Source organism: Gossypium hirsutum, chromosome A03 (genome assembly GCF_007990345.1).
Source record: "Gossypium hirsutum isolate 1008001.06 chromosome A03, Gossypium_hirsutum_v2.1, whole genome shotgun sequence".
NCBI classification, from domain to species: domain Eukaryota; kingdom Viridiplantae; phylum Streptophyta; class Magnoliopsida; order Malvales; family Malvaceae; genus Gossypium; species Gossypium hirsutum.
In genome coordinates, this window is record NC_053426.1 from 103,561,444 (window position 1) to 103,579,813 (window position 18,370).

At 33.4% G+C, this 18,370-nt stretch overlaps 1 protein-coding gene across 2 annotated transcripts; it reads left to right on the top strand.

The window, feature by feature from the left end:
- The first annotated feature begins 16,380 nt into the window (after positions 1–16,380).
- On the top strand, positions 16,381–18,370 carry LOC121220757 (zinc finger CCCH domain-containing protein 15). 2 transcript variants are annotated; one of them, XM_041100206.1, is made up of 2 exons: positions 16,381–17,119; positions 17,784–18,370. In XM_041100206.1, exons 1-2 carry the CDS (start codon positions 16,544–16,546, stop codon positions 18,108–18,110), a joined length of 903 nt encoding a protein of 300 aa, XP_040956140.1. In that variant the 5' UTR covers positions 16,381–16,543; the 3' UTR covers positions 18,111–18,370. The 2 variants fall into 2 exon arrangements, with proteins under 2 accessions (XP_040956140.1, XP_040956143.1); XM_041100209.1 differs by having other exon boundaries at positions 16,391–17,119; positions 17,799–18,370.

Here is an 18,370-nt window from a genome sequence, read left to right on the forward strand (position 1 = left end):
AGATGCATTTGGCAATTGATTATAATTTGTTAAAGGGTGTAAAGTATTGATAGTTCTAAATGGTACATAGTTAAATGAAGATGGAAGCTTGATAAACTTTTATTTAGAATGGAAGTAGGAGAAATGTGTATTCGGCCATGTTGTGGTGAGTTGAATTTGAATGGTTGATGTCTTAGTTTATGGTCATTAGATGAGTTTTAAACTTGTTAAAGTTTGATAATTTGGGGGTGTTAAGTTGGGGAAAACATGTAATAAAAATGGGTTGATAATGTTTGTTTGTTAATTGATGTTTGCACCTTAAATAGTTGAAATAAAGCTTGCCGACTATGATTAAATGTTTAAATTGTAATGGTCATATATAGGTATATATATATGCCTTATGTATGTACCATGTACACATAAGGACATTCGGCAATATGATTAAATTCATGTATAAGGAAGCATGATAAATTAAGTGACTCTTTACTTGTGAATGTGAATTAGATATAAATTAAATAAGCATGAAATCGAATCATGGCATGTTTTATTAAATATGATACATATTGAAATCTATTATTTTAGATGTAGATTAAATGATATGTGATTGCCAAATGTGATTGTTAAGTGAATAATATTAGTTAAGTACTTAAGCAAATCTATTGTTTTACTTAAGCTTAAGAGCAAAGAGGATCAAAGTCAGATAGGGGAAAAGAGAAAGTAAACGAATAGCTGTGGATATCTAGTCGTCAACCACTTCCGAGGTAAGTTTTAAGTGATTAAACGTTGAGTAAATTCAGTCATAATAGGACATAATGAGTTGATTTAATAAGATATGATGTGGCAATGATATGTCTTAAACTCAAATGGTAAGTTCATAAGTGTTTGGACTTGGAAATTTAAGAGCAAATTGTAATAATTTGCTTAGGACAGCAGCAGTAACGTGATTTTAGAAAATCACTATAAATTTTTGGTGTGGAATTATAGGCTGAATAAAATATGTAATCAAAGCTTAATTAGTCTAGTTTCTTATAAAAGAGACCGTGTAAGCAAAGAAATTTCCCATAAAGAGATATTTAAAGTTGTGTGAGACAGTGTCAGAATGACTCCGAAATCCCCTGTTCTGTTTTTAGAAAATCACTATAATTTGTACAAAAATGGTTACAAGATAAAATTTATATGCTTAGACTCCTTAATGAGTCTAGTTTCAAATTAAATCAAATAGAACATATTTTGAATTCTGTACGATGAGAAATTTGATTCGTAGTGAAGACTGGTCAGATTAGTCAAACAGTGAAACAAGGGAAAATTTAAGAAAAATCTGGTATTGATTGGCCAAACCTAAAATTATGAAAATTTTATGGATGGAAGATATATGAGTCTATATTCAGGGAAAATTAACAGCAATTGATTTTGAGTTTTGTAGCTCCAATTATAAATAATTTAGTGACTATTGCTCAGGAAAACAGCTTGTAGTGAATATGTGATTTTGTTGTAAACATTGATGAAACTATTTGAGTTGCTTATAAGCTATTGCTGAAATTGATGTACAAGACAAATATATATATGTGGTAAAGCCGAATGGCTAGTGTGAAATATGTATAGGATATATATATGTGGTAAAGCCGAATGGCTAGTGTGAAATATATATGGGATATATATATGTGGTAAAGCCGAATGGCTAATGTGAAATATATATGAGATATATAGATGTGGTAAAGCCGAATGGCTAATGTGAAATATATATGAGATATGTATATTTGGTAAAGCCGAATGGCTAATGTGAAATATGTAGGAGATGTGTGTATATTGTGGCCGAATGACCAAATGTGAAAGGTGTGTATTATTAGATATTTGATGAGGCAATTGAATTACAAATATGACAGTCGATGTGAATGTTGTAACATGTGATTAAATGTACATGAAATTTGGAAATATATTCTGGGTAAGACCCGATGACTACGTGTGGAGATTTTGTCCGGGTAAGACCCGATAACTACGTGTGGGGACTATTCGAGCTAAAGGTTTCGCTGAAGATTCGAGTAAAGCATAAGATTATACGACTTCACAGTAACAATTGGTAATAAATACGTTCAATGCGTTAAGTTGGTCAGGTATGTATTTTGAGATTATATTTAAGCTTGATTTGGACTAAATCACAAGGTCGTTATGTGATGTACATGTGAGTAAAGCAATAAGATTGTTCTATGATTATTGTGCATTTGGTCAATGTGGAAAGTTAGGTGAAAATATGTAATGTACCTATGTTTATAAGAGATCACTATCAAGTGAGAATTTATCTGCCTATTATATATGATGAGATGTACATATTCGGTAAAGGGATGGTATGCCCGAAGGAAGAGTGAAATAAAAATACGAACAACTATGTTATAATTTGATTGTTATCTGTTGACACTGCTTAAAACTTACTAAGCATTGTAATGCTTACTCCGTTTACTTTGTTTCCTCTGTTTTATAGATCTCATTTGGAAGCTACAGGCTCGGGGATCGTCAGCAATTAGTCACACTATCACTATCCACTGTTTGGTACTGCTATGTTTTGGATTATCTTATGGCATGTATAGAATAGACTAGTAGTGGGAGGATATTTTGGTTAATGTATATAAGCTATGCGAATATGACATCTTATGAATGTTTACTTTTATAAGTTTTTTAAATTTTATCCCTGGTTGTGTCTAGCAATTATCCAATTGAATGATCTTTACTTCAAGAAAATGAAAATTTTTTTACTGTTTTGATATGAGTTTCAAGTCCGGTAATGCCCCTTTACCTATTCCGGCAACGGATACGGGATAGGGGTGTTACAAATTTTTTGAAAGAAATTTTGCTCTTTATGTTATAGTCGTTCTAAAGAAGCTTTTCTTTTAAATCATCTCCAAATATGTCTAAATTCTAAGATCTAAAGACGAATAATTATCCAGTTTTTGCCTTCTCATGTTATAAATTGATGAAATTTGTAAATATAAAGGGTTAAATTTGTTGAATTAATTATAATTAAAATTAAATTCATAAAATACATAAATAGTGAGGACTAAATGTGTAATTATATCAATTAGAAAGTGCAATTATATCAATTATGGAGAAATTGATAAATATTATGTTATAGTGCGCTCAATGCCGACTTCAATAATTCGCACAACCGCATCCATTTCCATAAAACACATTAATCTTATATAATAGCATGAGAGACAAGCCAAATCTATCGTGATATGCTTATAGGGGTTCTTCTTAATTTTTCATGTCCAGAGGATCGGCTAAATTGAAGCTCTGATACCTCTAAGAGTCTTTTTATTTCACTAAAAATGGCTTCCAGAAAATAATTTATGGAAAATGATTTATTTTTTTAAAAAGGTTAATATTTTTTTGTGTTTGGATGAATCTATGTAAAATATTTTATATTGTTTGGCAAATTTCTTAAAATATTTCATAAAAACTGTTTTCAATTAAATAAACATACATTTAAGATTTTCTTATCTTTTCATTATTTAATTGAGTTTATTTTAATAAATTATATTAATAGTTTATTATATGACTAAATATAAATAATTAAATATGTATGTTTAATAATATTGACACATATAATATTTTATGTTAATATTTTAATAATTTCAAATATTTTTAAAAATAAGAATAAAAATTATTATCAATATAATAATATTAAACTTAATTTAAGTTAATTTTTATATAAAAATAAAATTACCTAGGAGCTCTTTTTCGGAAAATGACTTACGCTTTTCAAAAGGGTAAGTCATTTTATAGGAAAAAAAGGACTTATTTTACATTGACCTGTAAATCATTTTCTGTTGACCAAGCTATTTTTTGTGAAACAAACATAGGAAAATGCAGAAAACATTTTCCGTAAAACCTTTTATATGTAAACAAACAGACACTAAATTTGTAACACCCTTTACCTAATCCAATCAACGGGTCCGGGTACCAAATGTTACAATCAACGTGAGTAACTTAACAAGACTCTAGACTGACTTGTTTAAAATTTTTGACTCTATCAAATTACAAGATTTAGCTTCAGCTATAAATCACAACATTCGAAATTTAAAATTTTTGCAAATGCAATATTTACAATTCTGACTTAAGTTTAGATCACTGACAAATCCAATTTAATCCCCGAGGTGTAGCCTTTAGGGGTGCCCCTTTATTTGCATGATACGACTACCACAACATCTACGATAATTTTAATCTTGCATCTAAGGTAGTACAATCATAAGTTCAGATGAACTTAGTGAGATTTTATAAAACAATGTAACAGCATTGTTTTGAAGTCTTCAAGAAGTAAAATTTAAAATAGAGATTTCAAACTCTTTGTTTATCATTGGCCTTCCACAAATTTCACCAACGTGGTCAATGCCTTGATCCGCAACACACCGTTGGCGGACTTAATCTCTATCTTAGACATAAGTATGTTCTTTACGATAATGGTTCTTTATGGTATTAGCCTGATTGTGCCTCATCCCAGCTTTCTTTAAACCTTAACAAGCTTAACTTCCACAATTATCCATACACTTGGACATAATGTTCGTTGTTTACCACTGATCGCGTGGTTTCGTGGTAGGTTTTAAATATTTATAATTAATCGTTCTTGAAACTAACTATTACGTGATGTAGGCAAGCGTACCTATCAAACAGTAGTAAAGTTTTAGCAAGACCGGATTGTCGAACCCAAAAGAACTAAAAGTACTAGTAATGACTATCTTTTTGTTATCTAGCCTAGGAATAAAGAGGTTTTGTTTTAACTAACTAATTATCTAAACTAAGAACTTATAGAGAATAGAATTGGCGAATTGCTTTTGGGAAAATCGATTGAATTAAGACAATACCTAAGGAAAAATCCACCTAGACTGCAGTTGTTATTCTGACTCTGAATCGAACGATTTATTCATTTAACTTGTTCCGTAGAGATCCCTAAGTTATGTTATTATCCCTATTCAAGACTAATAACGTCTAATACTTAGATTGAATAATTGAGACCTTTCTCTAATTAACACCCTAGGGTTGCATTAACTCGATTTATAGATCCCCTTATTAGGTTTCACCCTAATCTGGCAAAATCTTGTCACCTTATGTCTAGGCGTGCAAACAACTTCGCTTATTTATGACAAATGTACTCTTAGACAGGGTCTATTCCTCATCTGAATAAGAGCTTATCTTGAATTAGTATCCTAGGATATCAAAACAAGAATTAAGAACACATAATTAAGAACAAGTTAAATATTTATCATACAATTCAGAAAATAATAACAAGATTCGTCATAGGTTTCATTCCCCTTAGGTATTTAAGGGTTTTAGTTCATAACTAGATAAAAAAACATTTCAGAATAATAAAGAATACAAAACATAAAGAAAACCCAAAACTTCTGAAGGGGAAATTGAGGAGAGATCTTCAATCTTGATGATGAATCCGGCTTCTGAGATGGATCAATCGGCTTCCTTGGGGTAATTCCTTACTTCCTATTCTGTGTGTCCTCTTTCTTCCACCTCTAGGGTGTATTTATAGGCTTTAGAATGCCTAAGAGCCCTTAAAAGTGGCCTTTTCTGAATTGGACTCAACTTGGGCTCGGTAGGAAGACGCTCTTGTGACACTCCCATGTGCGATTATTTCAGGCCGTGTTCGAGCCTGTTAGAATGGCACGGGCGTGTTCTACCCGTGTGAGTCGTGCTTCAATTCTGCCAAATTGACACGACCGTGTGGGCTACCTGTGTAAGGAAGTCCAGGTCGTGTTGATTTCGTACTTTGGCCCATTTTTTCCGTTTTTAGCCCGTTTCTCGTTCCTTTCGCTCTCCTATGCTCTCCTAAGTATAAAACATGAAATTAAAGCATTAGGAGCATCAAATTCACCAATTCTAATGGGAAATCATCCATAAAATGCATTTAACATTAAGTAAAAATATGTATAAATTACGGTTTATCAACCACTAGCTGTCTTCCACTTATGTTCTTTTTAAATTGGGATCCTTGCCTTAGTCCATTTATCCAATACTAGAATAAACTTAGGATTTTCCACCTCAACACTTCCCCCAGTCTAAACTCATAATAATAAACATGTTGATAAGCTAATTGAACGGAAGCCTCATCATCCTAGTAGATCTGTACTTTACAATCTAATCCTATGCTACTAGTTCACCATGTTCACAATCTTCTAAAAATTTGGGTTTAATAGATAGTTCCTAATGATCCTTACCCTCTGCCACTTTTCGATAGATTATCTGCTCAAGGTAGCCCTTGGTAGAATTCTTCTTCTGTTATCCCCATGTGGTCTATCTGGCGTTACCTAGTCTTAGTCAAACATTCTTCCTCTCTGTAAATTCCTGATAGACTCTACCAGTCAGACTGTTCGAGCGGTCATTATCTCTAAGCAAACCTCAACGGACTTATCCATCTTTGGTTGCCTTAGTGATCCCTCCTATTTCTTTCTGCATGGTTAAGAATCATATATTACGGTTTTTTTTTCATAATAGTTTGGTGTAATCCCGCATCAACAGGCTTAACTGCATTCACAAACATTTCTACTCACGTTTCTCATTTTCATAAATTGGTCGGTCCTTGGACTAACTCGTTTATTTGTGTTCTTAAACGTGTCATATTCATCCGATCACGCTACTCTCTGTGTGAGTCATACAAATATCTCCCTTACCTTGTCTTCCCAACTCCCTAGCTTAGTGTTTTGGTGGATTTTACCTAACGTCATAGCCCCATTAAGGTCTTACACAGTATGACATCATGTTTAATGTCTTGGTATACCCCTTTTGTTGCCATAGCCGAGCTATGGTCTTACACAGTAGGAACCCATGTTTAACGTCCTGACAGACTCCCTTTATTGTCATAGTCAAGTTATGGTCTTACACAATATAACTTCTTTTGAGGTGTCGCCTAAAAACTTAATAATCATTTCCACGATGTTGGTCCGAAGGACCTTACCGTCGTCATGGTGTCGCTCTACAGAGTCGAAGGACCCTCATCACTATTTCACTCTAGTGAGCCAGTTGATAATCGTCGTCACGGTGTCGTTCCATAGAGTCGATAGACTGTTATCACGGTGTCACTCTAGCGAGCTAATCAATGATATTCCATAGCTCAGCTATACTCCCTTGTATTCCCTTAACAATTTGCCTATTCCTCTAATTTCGCCAATTTTTCCTAACTTTTTCCACCCCGTCAAGGTAAATTACCTTTGTATTCCGTATATAATATAGTCATATATTTCATACAATCAAGGTAAGTTATATATCACACAAAGTACACCATATTTTCACCACCATGTAATATCCATTTAACATTCAATGATCATACTTACAATTACTCACATACTTGTATAAGATTATGCATTCATAGTATGCTCTGTCACCATTTGTACACGAAATAATAGACTCAAACAACCTAGAAGAGTCACAACACAAATCATTTAACAACAAAATCTCATCAACCACCCAAGACAGAGTACAAAAACTCACATAGCTTCCTTATCCTTGGCAGCTTAGCTTGTCCAAATGTCGAAGCCTCATGGTCCTGACAGCTAAATATGACAACTATTTATTGGTTAACTCAAAGGCATTCAAACCTTAAAACCCAGAATCTATAATTATACAAAAACTTTTTGAGAATTCTTACTTCTCTTTCCTCTAATCCATGAGTACAGGGAGGCTTAGGGCTTACCAGCTTATCGAATTCTCGACTTCCTAGACTTCGAACCCCATGTAGAGTTTTCTTAAACCTTATCTTTTTTTTTGAAGCACCCGAAGAAGAAATTACTGACGAGAAAAAGATTACCAGCTAAATTTTAGAGAATTCTCTCCTCTCTACCTATTCATATATATAGCCAAGGTTGCACGGTCTCCTAGACTATTGTAGCCAATCACTGCTAATTATTTGGTCTTCCGCTATGGAACTAACCGATTTCATTCTAACCAAACCAAAATTGAGATCCAACTAATCATAATTCAGCTATTAAAATTTCTAAATTTCTCGCAGGAGCCCGACACTTTTCCAATCCATTCAATTTAATCCTAATTTTCCTTAAATTTTAGGCCAATAAAGATAATCAGGTGTTACATATATACACCACACATATTTCCATATCTAATTGCATATTTTAAGCCCCTACGTATGCCCGCTGGGGCGTAGTTAGGGGGTCAAGTATAATTTTACCATTACTAATTTAATATTTGTAAATGATAATGGGGATAAAAAGAAAAAATTTTATTTTAGGGGTTACTCAGACCCCTACTGTCATGCCCCAAAAAATTTATATTTTGGTTTTATGAAATTAAGACACAACTGTGTGTTTGTTTCAGTGGCTAAGTGTTCTGGGTGTGTGTGAGAAGTTTCAAGTTTAAGCCCTATCTTTGGCAAATTTTGAGCTTTTTCTGAATAAAGCTTTAACCTTGTTCAGTAGGCTTATGTGTAATTGTTTATAAACCATACCAGAATGGGCTTGCTGGTTTGGTGGTTAAGTGGAGTGTTGGATTGTTGGAGGTCCTGTGTTCGAGTTGTTGCGTGTACATTATTTTTGCTCGTGCGTCTCGAAGAGTTTGAGTTGGACTGAAAATCTGAGTAGTTAGATGTAGTAGGTTAGTGGAGTGATTTAGGGGATTGGATAGTTATCAAAATATTTGGGTATCCTCTCCTTCCCAAAAAGTCTTCTCTGCCGAATTTCCCTTCCTTTTTGCTATCGAATTTCCTTCTTTTTTTTTCTTGATATCGGTTTTTTTCTGAAAGGTCCCTGCATTCCATTATTTTGATCATCTTTTCGCGTTTTTGGTAAGTATGATTAATATATTATTTTTTGAATGATGGGTTGTTGTTTATTGAGTTTTGATTGGTATCTAGAAGACAATCGGAGGACAAAAGATCTTTAATTGACTGTTTAAGTGTGCAGAATCCCTATTATGCGATAGGAGGTAATGTTGTCGTTAGTTTAGCATTCGGTTATCTTGTGCATTTTCGTTTGAGCATGACTATAAGTGACTAAATTGGTGAGTTGTTGACCAAATATAGGTTCTGGTGGTGTTGGAGCTGCGTTGGCTACAAAATTGAAATAGGTGTGTACTCGAAATGCAGAAAATGAGGGTTCAACGAAAGCCGAAAACCATTCTATCGATGCCACACGGCCGTGTGGTAGGCCGTGTGCCATAACACGGGTATGTGATCGACTAGGTCAGGCCATACGCACCAGACACAACAGTGTGATGGCCAGGCAGGCCGTGTGTGACGCATGGGCTAGATTGAATTTGGGTCGTGTGGGCCCACATGGGTAGTCCAAATGAGCGTATGAGATTCTGGGCTATGTAACAGCTCGATTTAGACCCTAATCGGAACGGTGGTTTCGGGACCACGAATCTGAGTTAAAAAAATATTTAAAAATTATTTTTAGTGTTTATTCCGTGTGAATTTATATCTGTGAAATTTTTGTGATTTATTTTGTTATTTGAGTGCCCGATTTAATAAAAATGCTTAATCGCGTAAAATGAAAATTTGGTGGTTAAATATAAAAAGGGCCGAATTGATGTTGTCTTTGTTGCATGAGGTACTTATATTGTAATTAGGCCATGATTAAAATGGATGGACAATTGTGGTATTAAATAGCATGGTATTATATTAATTTTAAAATGGTAATTTTATAATATATTAATAATGTTATAATTATAAAAACATAAAATAAAGTTGCATGCATTCATTTTTTCTTCAAAAGCGGAAAATACCAAAAGAAAAGAAAAAGGAAAAAGAAAACCACATTCAGCCATTAGCAAGCTTGATTTAAGGTGAGTATTAGCTTGGTTTTTTTTATAATTTTTACGTTTTTGAGATCGTTGCTTCGAATACTATCCGACCCATGCTAGAATTTCTGATTTTGATGAATATTTTGAGTTATGCCATTGATGAATATTTGTGTTTTGTGATGTTTGATGATAAATTATGAAAGATATCTTTTGGATTAAAATGTTTTGTATTGGAATTTTTGGTGAATTTGAGTAATTAGGGCTAAATTACAAAAATAATAAATTGAAGGACTAAAATATAAAATAAATGAAATATATGGACTAGTATGAATATAAGGAATATTCGGCCTAACTATGTTGTTGTGAGATTGTGCATATTTTGTGTTTTATGCAATATGGACTAAATTGTGAAAAATGTGAAATATCAGGGGTAAAAGTGTAATTTTCCCATTTGTGTGTTTTTGGATGAATTTGGTTGAATATTTTATTTAATAAGTTTAATTTATATTAATTTAGATCAAGAAAAGAGAAAATCAGATTTAGATCGGGGGGAAAATAATGTTGTCGACTAACCGATCTGTACCGGTTTTTCATCGTCCGAGGTAAGTCTTTAAGCAACTAAACATTGTTACTTTTAAATAAATATGAGTTCTATATGGTGAAATGAATTATTTGAATATATATTTACGTAAGCCGAATGTAAATAAGCTTGGGAGCTATGTTAATGAATTTGTTACGACTGATTTATAACATTTGGAAGTCAGTATGAACTTTATGGAATATCTGGAATTTTTTATATAAGAATTGTTTACGAGACAGCTTTATATTATTGACATTCGAGCTTTGAGCCTAGCAAGCCTTGTGCTGGTGAATTAAATCAGGCTTTATGCCTAGCAAGCTTATTGCCAGTGTATAAAATCAGACTTCGAGCCCAGCAGGCCTTGTGCCGGTGTGTGATACAAGCTTAGGCCTAGTAGGCTTTACGCCGGTGAATTATTATAAGTTTATACTTAAAAGACTTTATGTTGATGTGGAAATTGAATACATTAAATGAGCTAAAATGACCAAGTATGAGCTTAGCTTATTACTTAATTGAAACAAGTTAAGTAAGCTTCTTGATATCTATTATAAGATATGTAAGATATAAGTGATGTGAGTAGATATGAGAAGTATGTTTCGGCTATACATATACATATATATATATGAAATTGATTTTTTGATTCATGAGTATATATATATTTGAATGTAAGCATACTTGGTATAATGTTATTTTGGGAATGAAAAGTTGAATGATATTATGCTAAATGTGATACATTAGCATTCGGCCAAGGTAACTTATTTGTGTAAAAGTATAAGTTATAAATAAATGAGATGATATGTTTGAGATTAAGTATAACAATAATGTTATAATTTGGCTTGTTTTAAATGCTTTGATTATTCTTTTGAATCGTTAAATTTGCTTATGACTTACTAAGCTAAATTAGCTTAATTTGTGTATTTATGTTTACCTCTGTTTTATAGATTTCGAATTCAAGTTACAAGCTTGGGGATCGTCAGCAAAGTCTAACACATTGTCGATCACCTTCGGTATTTTATAAACTAAAATTTTAAACTTATGGCATGTATAGGCTGGAACATGTTTTGAAATGATGAACTTTGGTTTTGTATAAAGCTATGTGAAAATGGCTTGGTATTTATCCTTAGTTTTGGTTTTATGTGTGCTTAGTTATTATGTTTAATGAGCTATGCATGAATGTGGTAAAAATTCATTTTAGTTAAAGTGCTAAGTACTATGGATGAGTGATGTTTTTGGTAAGTGTTTTATGCATTGAAAATGGCTTTATTATTAGTTTTAAATTCGGTATTGGTTGGATTATAGTTAAATTTTATTTGGTTATCATGTTGTATATCATGGTTGAACATAATTTCTGTTATATGAAAGTCTTGAGGATTGGTTGTTGATTTCGAATGTGGCATGAAGAAATTGGTTATGTTATATGTTTATAAATACATATAAATATTTAATCTTGATTTGAGCTTACATTGGAAGTGTATCTGAGTATATGATGCATGTAAAAATGTTTTGCATTTTTGTTATATGTTTATATTAAGTGTTAAATAAGTTAAAGTAGGCCATGTGAATGTTATGTAAAAAAAAAAAACTGAGACACATACATGGTACCATTTGGTGTACTTTTATCTTATATACTAAGACAATGATCTATGTTAGCCGAATGGAGTAGAAATTAGAATGAGTTTGTTTTTAAATGAAAGCTCATTATATTTGGTGTTAATATACAAACTATACAAGTTTCATATAGATTAATATGTTGGTGTCGTGTATATATATATAAAAGTTGATAATGTATATTTTATTTCAAATGGTCTATAATTTATGCATGTGCAGGACTTTTATAAAAATAGGTCTAATATTCAATAATGAAATTATTGATGTGTTATATGTTCTGTATATGTATAAGTGATGGGTTATGTGTAATTTATATCATGCTATGAATGGCATATATTATGAGTTTCGTTAATTGATTAATTATAATAATTGATGTGATTAAAATTTTGAACTATATTATGTTATGCATATCTGTGTGAATTGTAATATGTTCGGTAATGCCTCATAACCTTAATCCGGCGACGGATACAGGTTAGGAATGTTACAGGCTAGGCCGTGTGATCTGCACGACCAAAGCCAATTTGGGTCGTGTAGGCCCACACGAGCAGGCCATATGGGCGTGTGAGCCCATTTTTCTGAAATATTCTGTAAGGTTTGCACGGGTCACCCTAGTTGAATGTGGACCTACTGTAGGGTTGGTAAGCTTTACTTAGACCTCTAATTATGTGGCCTGATTGTATGGTGTCTAACTGAACATGATATTTGTACTGAACGGCATGTATGTTCTATTATTAGCATATTTGCATGACATTTATGGTATGTTGCATTGCATGGGGGTGGGTTGATGTTATTTGGAGGAAGTGTCTGAAAGGCTCTTAAGCCTGTTATCTGGCAACTCAGCTGCAATATTCTGATTATGTGTCATATTTTGGTACATCATGGTTTGTAGGGATGAGTGGGTTGATTTAATCCCCACATGGTGTGTAGGGTTGGACGGAGATGGTGTGTAGAGGCTGGTGGGTAGGACTCTGATTTACTGTGTCTACATTCTGTATCTGATATGAGCCAAGACCCTAATATAATTCTGAAATCATATCTGAATGGGCTAAAGCCCAAATTGATTCTGTAATGGGTTCAGGCCTGGACTGTAAATAACTGTATTTTGATGTACAACTGTATGCATGACTTTTTGTGGGGATTACACACTGAGTTTGCGAAAACTCTCTCTTTTTGTTTAATTTGTGTAGGTAATCCCTAGACTTGACGAATCAATACGACGGAGGACTTGACGATGGCCACACATAAATTTTAGATTGTTTTCCGTAAATTTTCATATTTTATTACTTATTTGGGGGTTTGATGTAAATTTTGGACTGTTTGGTTTTAAATTTGGGACTTATTACTGTTTTTATAGATATTTAAACTGCAACTCAACAAACCACGGGTTTTCTCTAAAAGCTAAGGTTTTCGTAAATAAAAATGGTTTTTCCTAAATTAGTTGGTTACAAAAGCTTCCACTTAAAAGACAAGTTTTGAGGCAAATCACCTAGAGCACGTTTTTTCAAATTAAATAAAAGCTACTTAACTAGAATGGTTTTTAACTTGACAAGTTCGATTTCAAAATCCATTCCATGTGACTTCACTAGACTCGGCCATAACGTCTAAGCCGGGTTTGGGGTGTTACACCTACCAACCCTCTTGCTTTGCCCCTAGTCGTTCTAATGTAAAATGGATGAACTATACATATACAATTATACACACTAGCATTGTATTGTAGTAGAGAAAGAAAAAAATGGTCTTTCCATTAAAAACTTTTTATCTATTTTTGCCCTTAATGGTGGGCTTGGTTGGGTTAAAAAGTGGATAAATGAGAGAAGGGAGTGGAAAAGTGGAAAGAAAATAAATTTTGAGTGTGCTTAACAGGGAAGAAAAGTGAGAGGAAAGAAAATAGGAAGGATGATCATTTTCTATTCTAATGCATAAAAATCCTTTGACATTGGAATTATGAGAAGAGAGAAAATGAGAGGTGTGCATGTTAGTACAAAATGATGCATTTTTCAAATATTTTATTTTTTTTCCTTTTGGCTTTACATGGTAAAGTGAAAAGAAAATTAGAAGGATGAAAAATTGAAAGGATAGAAAACTAGATGGATAAAAAACATAAGTTTTCTTTTTATAGAGTGGAAAAAAAGTTGGAATGTTGGAAAACATTTGAAAAATGTATCATTTTGAACTAATATAGTTATCATTCCAATTTAGAAGTATTGGTTTTGTGCATTAAGATGGAAAATGATCATTTTTCTTTTTTATTTTTTTTCCTTCTAACTTTTCTTCTCAACCTAGCACAACCGGAATTTATTTTCTCCCCACTTTTTCACTCTCTCCTTTCATCATTTTACTTTTTTACTCAACCAAGCACACCCTTCATTTTTCTACTTATCCAGCAATGGATGGAAAGAAAATTTCTTCTCTTTTCATTTTTTAATTCTTCCTATCAAGAATACCTATGAAAAAAAATAAATATAATTTTCATTTTTCTATCCTTTCACGTTTTCATCTTTCCAATTTTCCTTTTACTCAATCAAACAAAGAATAAAAAATTAATTTCTATATTTTTATCAAACCTGTTACGTATTTCCCTAGTTTATATTTATTATTTTAGTCTTTAATCGATTAATCCCTAAATTGAATACCAATTTCTTCTCAGCTATATTAAAACTTGATAAGAACATTTAGTTGGTCTCATTTTTACTTGTGTTTCAGCATGTTTCTTCAACTTAGGCGCACACCAAATAAAAATGCTTTAATAAAAGAAAGATTGTTACTGGTGATGGTTGCACTCTACTGTACTGGTCGTTGGAGTGGACAAAATTATAAATATTAAAAATATTAAAATATATTAAAATTTATTGGTTAATCAATTTATTTTAACGATTAAAATTATCAATAATGAAAAATCGTTAATAGAGGGATTTTATTGATTTTTTTATTAATGATAAAGGCTTAATTGAATATAAATTTAATACAGGGGCATAATTTTTTTTCCTTTTTTAAGAGTTTCTTTTAACATGTAATCCTATATAGAAAATCATCAAACTAGATATGATATTGCTAGTGTCACGGACCTGGATCAAAGCCCGCGACAATTGCGTAAAGAGTATCCCATAGAGGTCAATTGATGAAATGAGACTCATTTAATTCAATTGAATTGACTTGACTCATGGAACTCATGGAGAAGTCTATCTAATTGAAGTGTTGGTTACCTAATTAAACATTCCAGTAAAATTAGAGTTATCAAGGTAAATAGTGTAAATCCTAAAGAAATAAGATTATATAGAGTTTAAATCGCTTAGTAATCAATTGTAGATAGACTCCAACCTTGACCGTCAATGTAACCCAACCAGTACTGTTAGTTTTAGGGGAGCTCAACTAAATACAAGTATTTCTCCTCATTTGTAATAATTTCATTCGTAGTTGTAAATATATTTGAGAGCATTTACTCAAACACTTGGTGTGCATTACTTTCCCATTGACTTTTCTGCTCTACATTGTTCTTTTAGTTCGAGTTTGTTTCCACTATATTTCAATGTCTTAGAGATCTTTTACGAAAATTCTCACTTTTATTTAGGCAGATTTGAAGCAAATAAATTGCAGGTCGCGCAATTTGCAAAATTAAAGTTCTAGCCTTGTGACACTAGGAGATAGTTATAGTTGTGATAAGGAAGTAATCTCCTGAAGAAAATGATGGCTTCCTCCTTCCTAAAAATACTTTTTAAATCAAATCATTAGTCAAATTGATTAGACTGTTGGTTTGTTGATCTGATCGGTTTGACTACCAATTCAATCGACTTCTAATTTAATTGGTCCAAAAATATCTTCCAAATTAGCATATTAATTGACTCTCAAATCAATCAATCTGATCCATCAATCTGATCTAAATCAAATAACATTGCTAAATGGTTTATATGTCTTAATCTCACTTCATAACTTAGAAAACCTCGCAGACACAATTATCCCCCCATCAAATTAACTTCAATTACAAGCAACTCATATCATCAAAAGCTCTCTCTAACCGCATCCGGGCCTCGCATTTCCTGTGCCATAAGTTGTTTCTAATTACAGAAAATCAATTAGACAACCCTGATAAAATAATCGTGACCGTTGGATTTACACAAACATGATTGAGCTTGATCATCATCCTCCCCCCTCCCATTGTCTGTTGTCAAAACTTGAGGATGAAGGAAAGCGTAGAAGGGTATCCTTGCTAATATAATTAAATCAAGAGGACATTTACGTCATTTTCTAATGGTGTGAATCCTGCATTGCCAAAATGCAATGCAAGCGCACTTATCTGTTTTCTGCTGGTACCACTGTTGGTGCATGCAAACAAGTATTGCAACTGTTATTTGTGAACTAGAAAATGAAATTTACAATTTAGATTAAATGACTTAAATGCCCTAACAATGATTTAAGATGATTGAAATCCAAGGGAAAAGTAGGTAAAGAGTTGAAAATTCTAAAGTGAACAAAGGGTAATTCTATGATGTGCTTATTTAACGGTTTTGATTCCAGAATTCCTCTCTAAAATTCACTGCCAGGCCACTTTTTTCCCTCCAATTCGATATTACGGTGTTTTTTTTTTTTACTTTTTTCTGCTTTCTCTAAATTCTTTTTTCAAGCTTCGGTATGCAAAACGACAATGTTTCAACCGCCTACGGTGACCTCGCAGCCGGAGAACTGAACCATCACCAGAATGGCGGAGTTTACGCTTCCTCCACCGCCAACTCATCCGCCTCTCTCTTAGCTCTCCACCATCCCCGCATTCTCATGCAACAGCATCAAGATATGATCAACCGTCACAGCCTCTGCCTCTCGCGCTTCCGCGAAGCTGCAAAAGAAGCCGAATCACTCCGCCAAGAGAATACTTCTCTACGATCAGTCAACCGCGACCTCAACAAGCAACTCAACGCACTGATCCAAGCCTCTGTTCAGGATCACTTTGCATCCTCTGATTACAACACCGCGCCGTTTGATTTGGTGAACGCGTTGGAAGGACTTTGTTTCGGCGGCGGCGTAGGGGAGGAAGAAGTTTCTGATATGGAAGGTGAAGTGGATGTCGAGAGGGTTAAGTTGCCTAAGAGCATATCGATTAGATCTAACGAATATCAGAAGATGATGAGTAAAGCTGGAGCAGCGAGTCATCGTGGTAAAACTCGGGGACTAGCTCAGACTTCTAATGATTCTCAACAGATCAGAAGAGCTGTGAGTATAATTTTGACTTACTTCTAATTCTTTCCCTTATTCTGTTCGGATAGCAAATTCGTAATTGCCAGTCTATTGTTCTACATTATGTACATATCGCCAGTTTATTTTCATTTTTAGAGTTATATTTATTTGCTTATTTCTAAAGCTATATGTCAGGCAAAGCTGGCATCAGAACAATATTCTCGCAGCCAAACGACGGAACGAGCACCATTAAGCATTAATTACATTTTTTATTACGGTTTTATTTAATGAATACCTTCTCTGACTTGGTAATGAAGCAATACAATAAACTTCATTATTTTAGACGCGACTGAGATGATGATATATATTTAGTTCAAATTTATTCTTGTTAGTGCCTTTTTAGCCTTTTGGGGGAGAAGTGAGGAGCCAGTTCAAGGGACTCTGAAATCATCCTTGTGTTTTATCTGTATAACATGAAAATTTGTTAGTTTAGAGTTAAGACTTTTGAAAGTTAAAACGATGGCGTTAGTAAGATTGTTAACAACCAGAGGTTTGCTTAGACGTGTAAGGTTTTGTTTGTATGGTGAACTGCCTTGTTACCACCAAAAGAATGTGAAATGAGAATATTAGTAATAGATTATTCATTTGTTTCTTGTTCTTAATTAAATTTTATAATAGATAGGGTGAATAATGTCTTTAGGCGAATGTAAAGCAGAAGGTGTACGTGCAAGGAGGGAAGGAGGAGGAAGAGCTACTTGAACTGGAAGTATACAACCAGGGCATGTTAAAGACTGAGCTCTGCAACAAATGGCAAGAGACTGGTGCCTGTCCATATGGTGACCACTGCCAGTTTGCTCACAGTGTCGAAGAGCTCCGCCCTGTAATACGCCACCCTCGATACAAGACTGAGGTCTGCAGGATGGTCCTTACTGGTGATGTCTGTTCCTATGGCCATCGATGCCACTTTCGTCACGCACTTACTGAACAGGAGAAGTCCGTTGGCCACCTAAAGCCCCAAACCAGGTAAACCTATTCGTTCAGGCGATTATCATATTGGTTGGTAGCTGTAGAGATGTTCATATAATTCTGAACCCCAGTTTTTTTTTATATAAATAATGTGCTTAATCCAGTCAGTTTATAGGTATGATGAACATGTATTAAATTTCGAAATTGGAATCATAAAATCAAAGAAAAAGTTACTAAAGATGGAGATTAGTAGAGGCTTTGTGTTCCCCGATGGTGGGAGATTTGTTGAGGTGATATCAGATATGCACTTTTTTCTTTTTA

Coding starts and splice junctions, on each gene's coding strand:
- LOC121220757 (XM_041100206.1), top strand. CDS start 16,544: ATGCAAAACGACAATGTTTCAACCGCCTACGGTGACCTCGCAGCCGGA. Junction 17,120..17,783: donor CTCAACAGATCAGAAGAGCT/GTGAGTATAATT, acceptor TAATGTCTTTAG/GCGAATGTAAAGCAGAAGGT.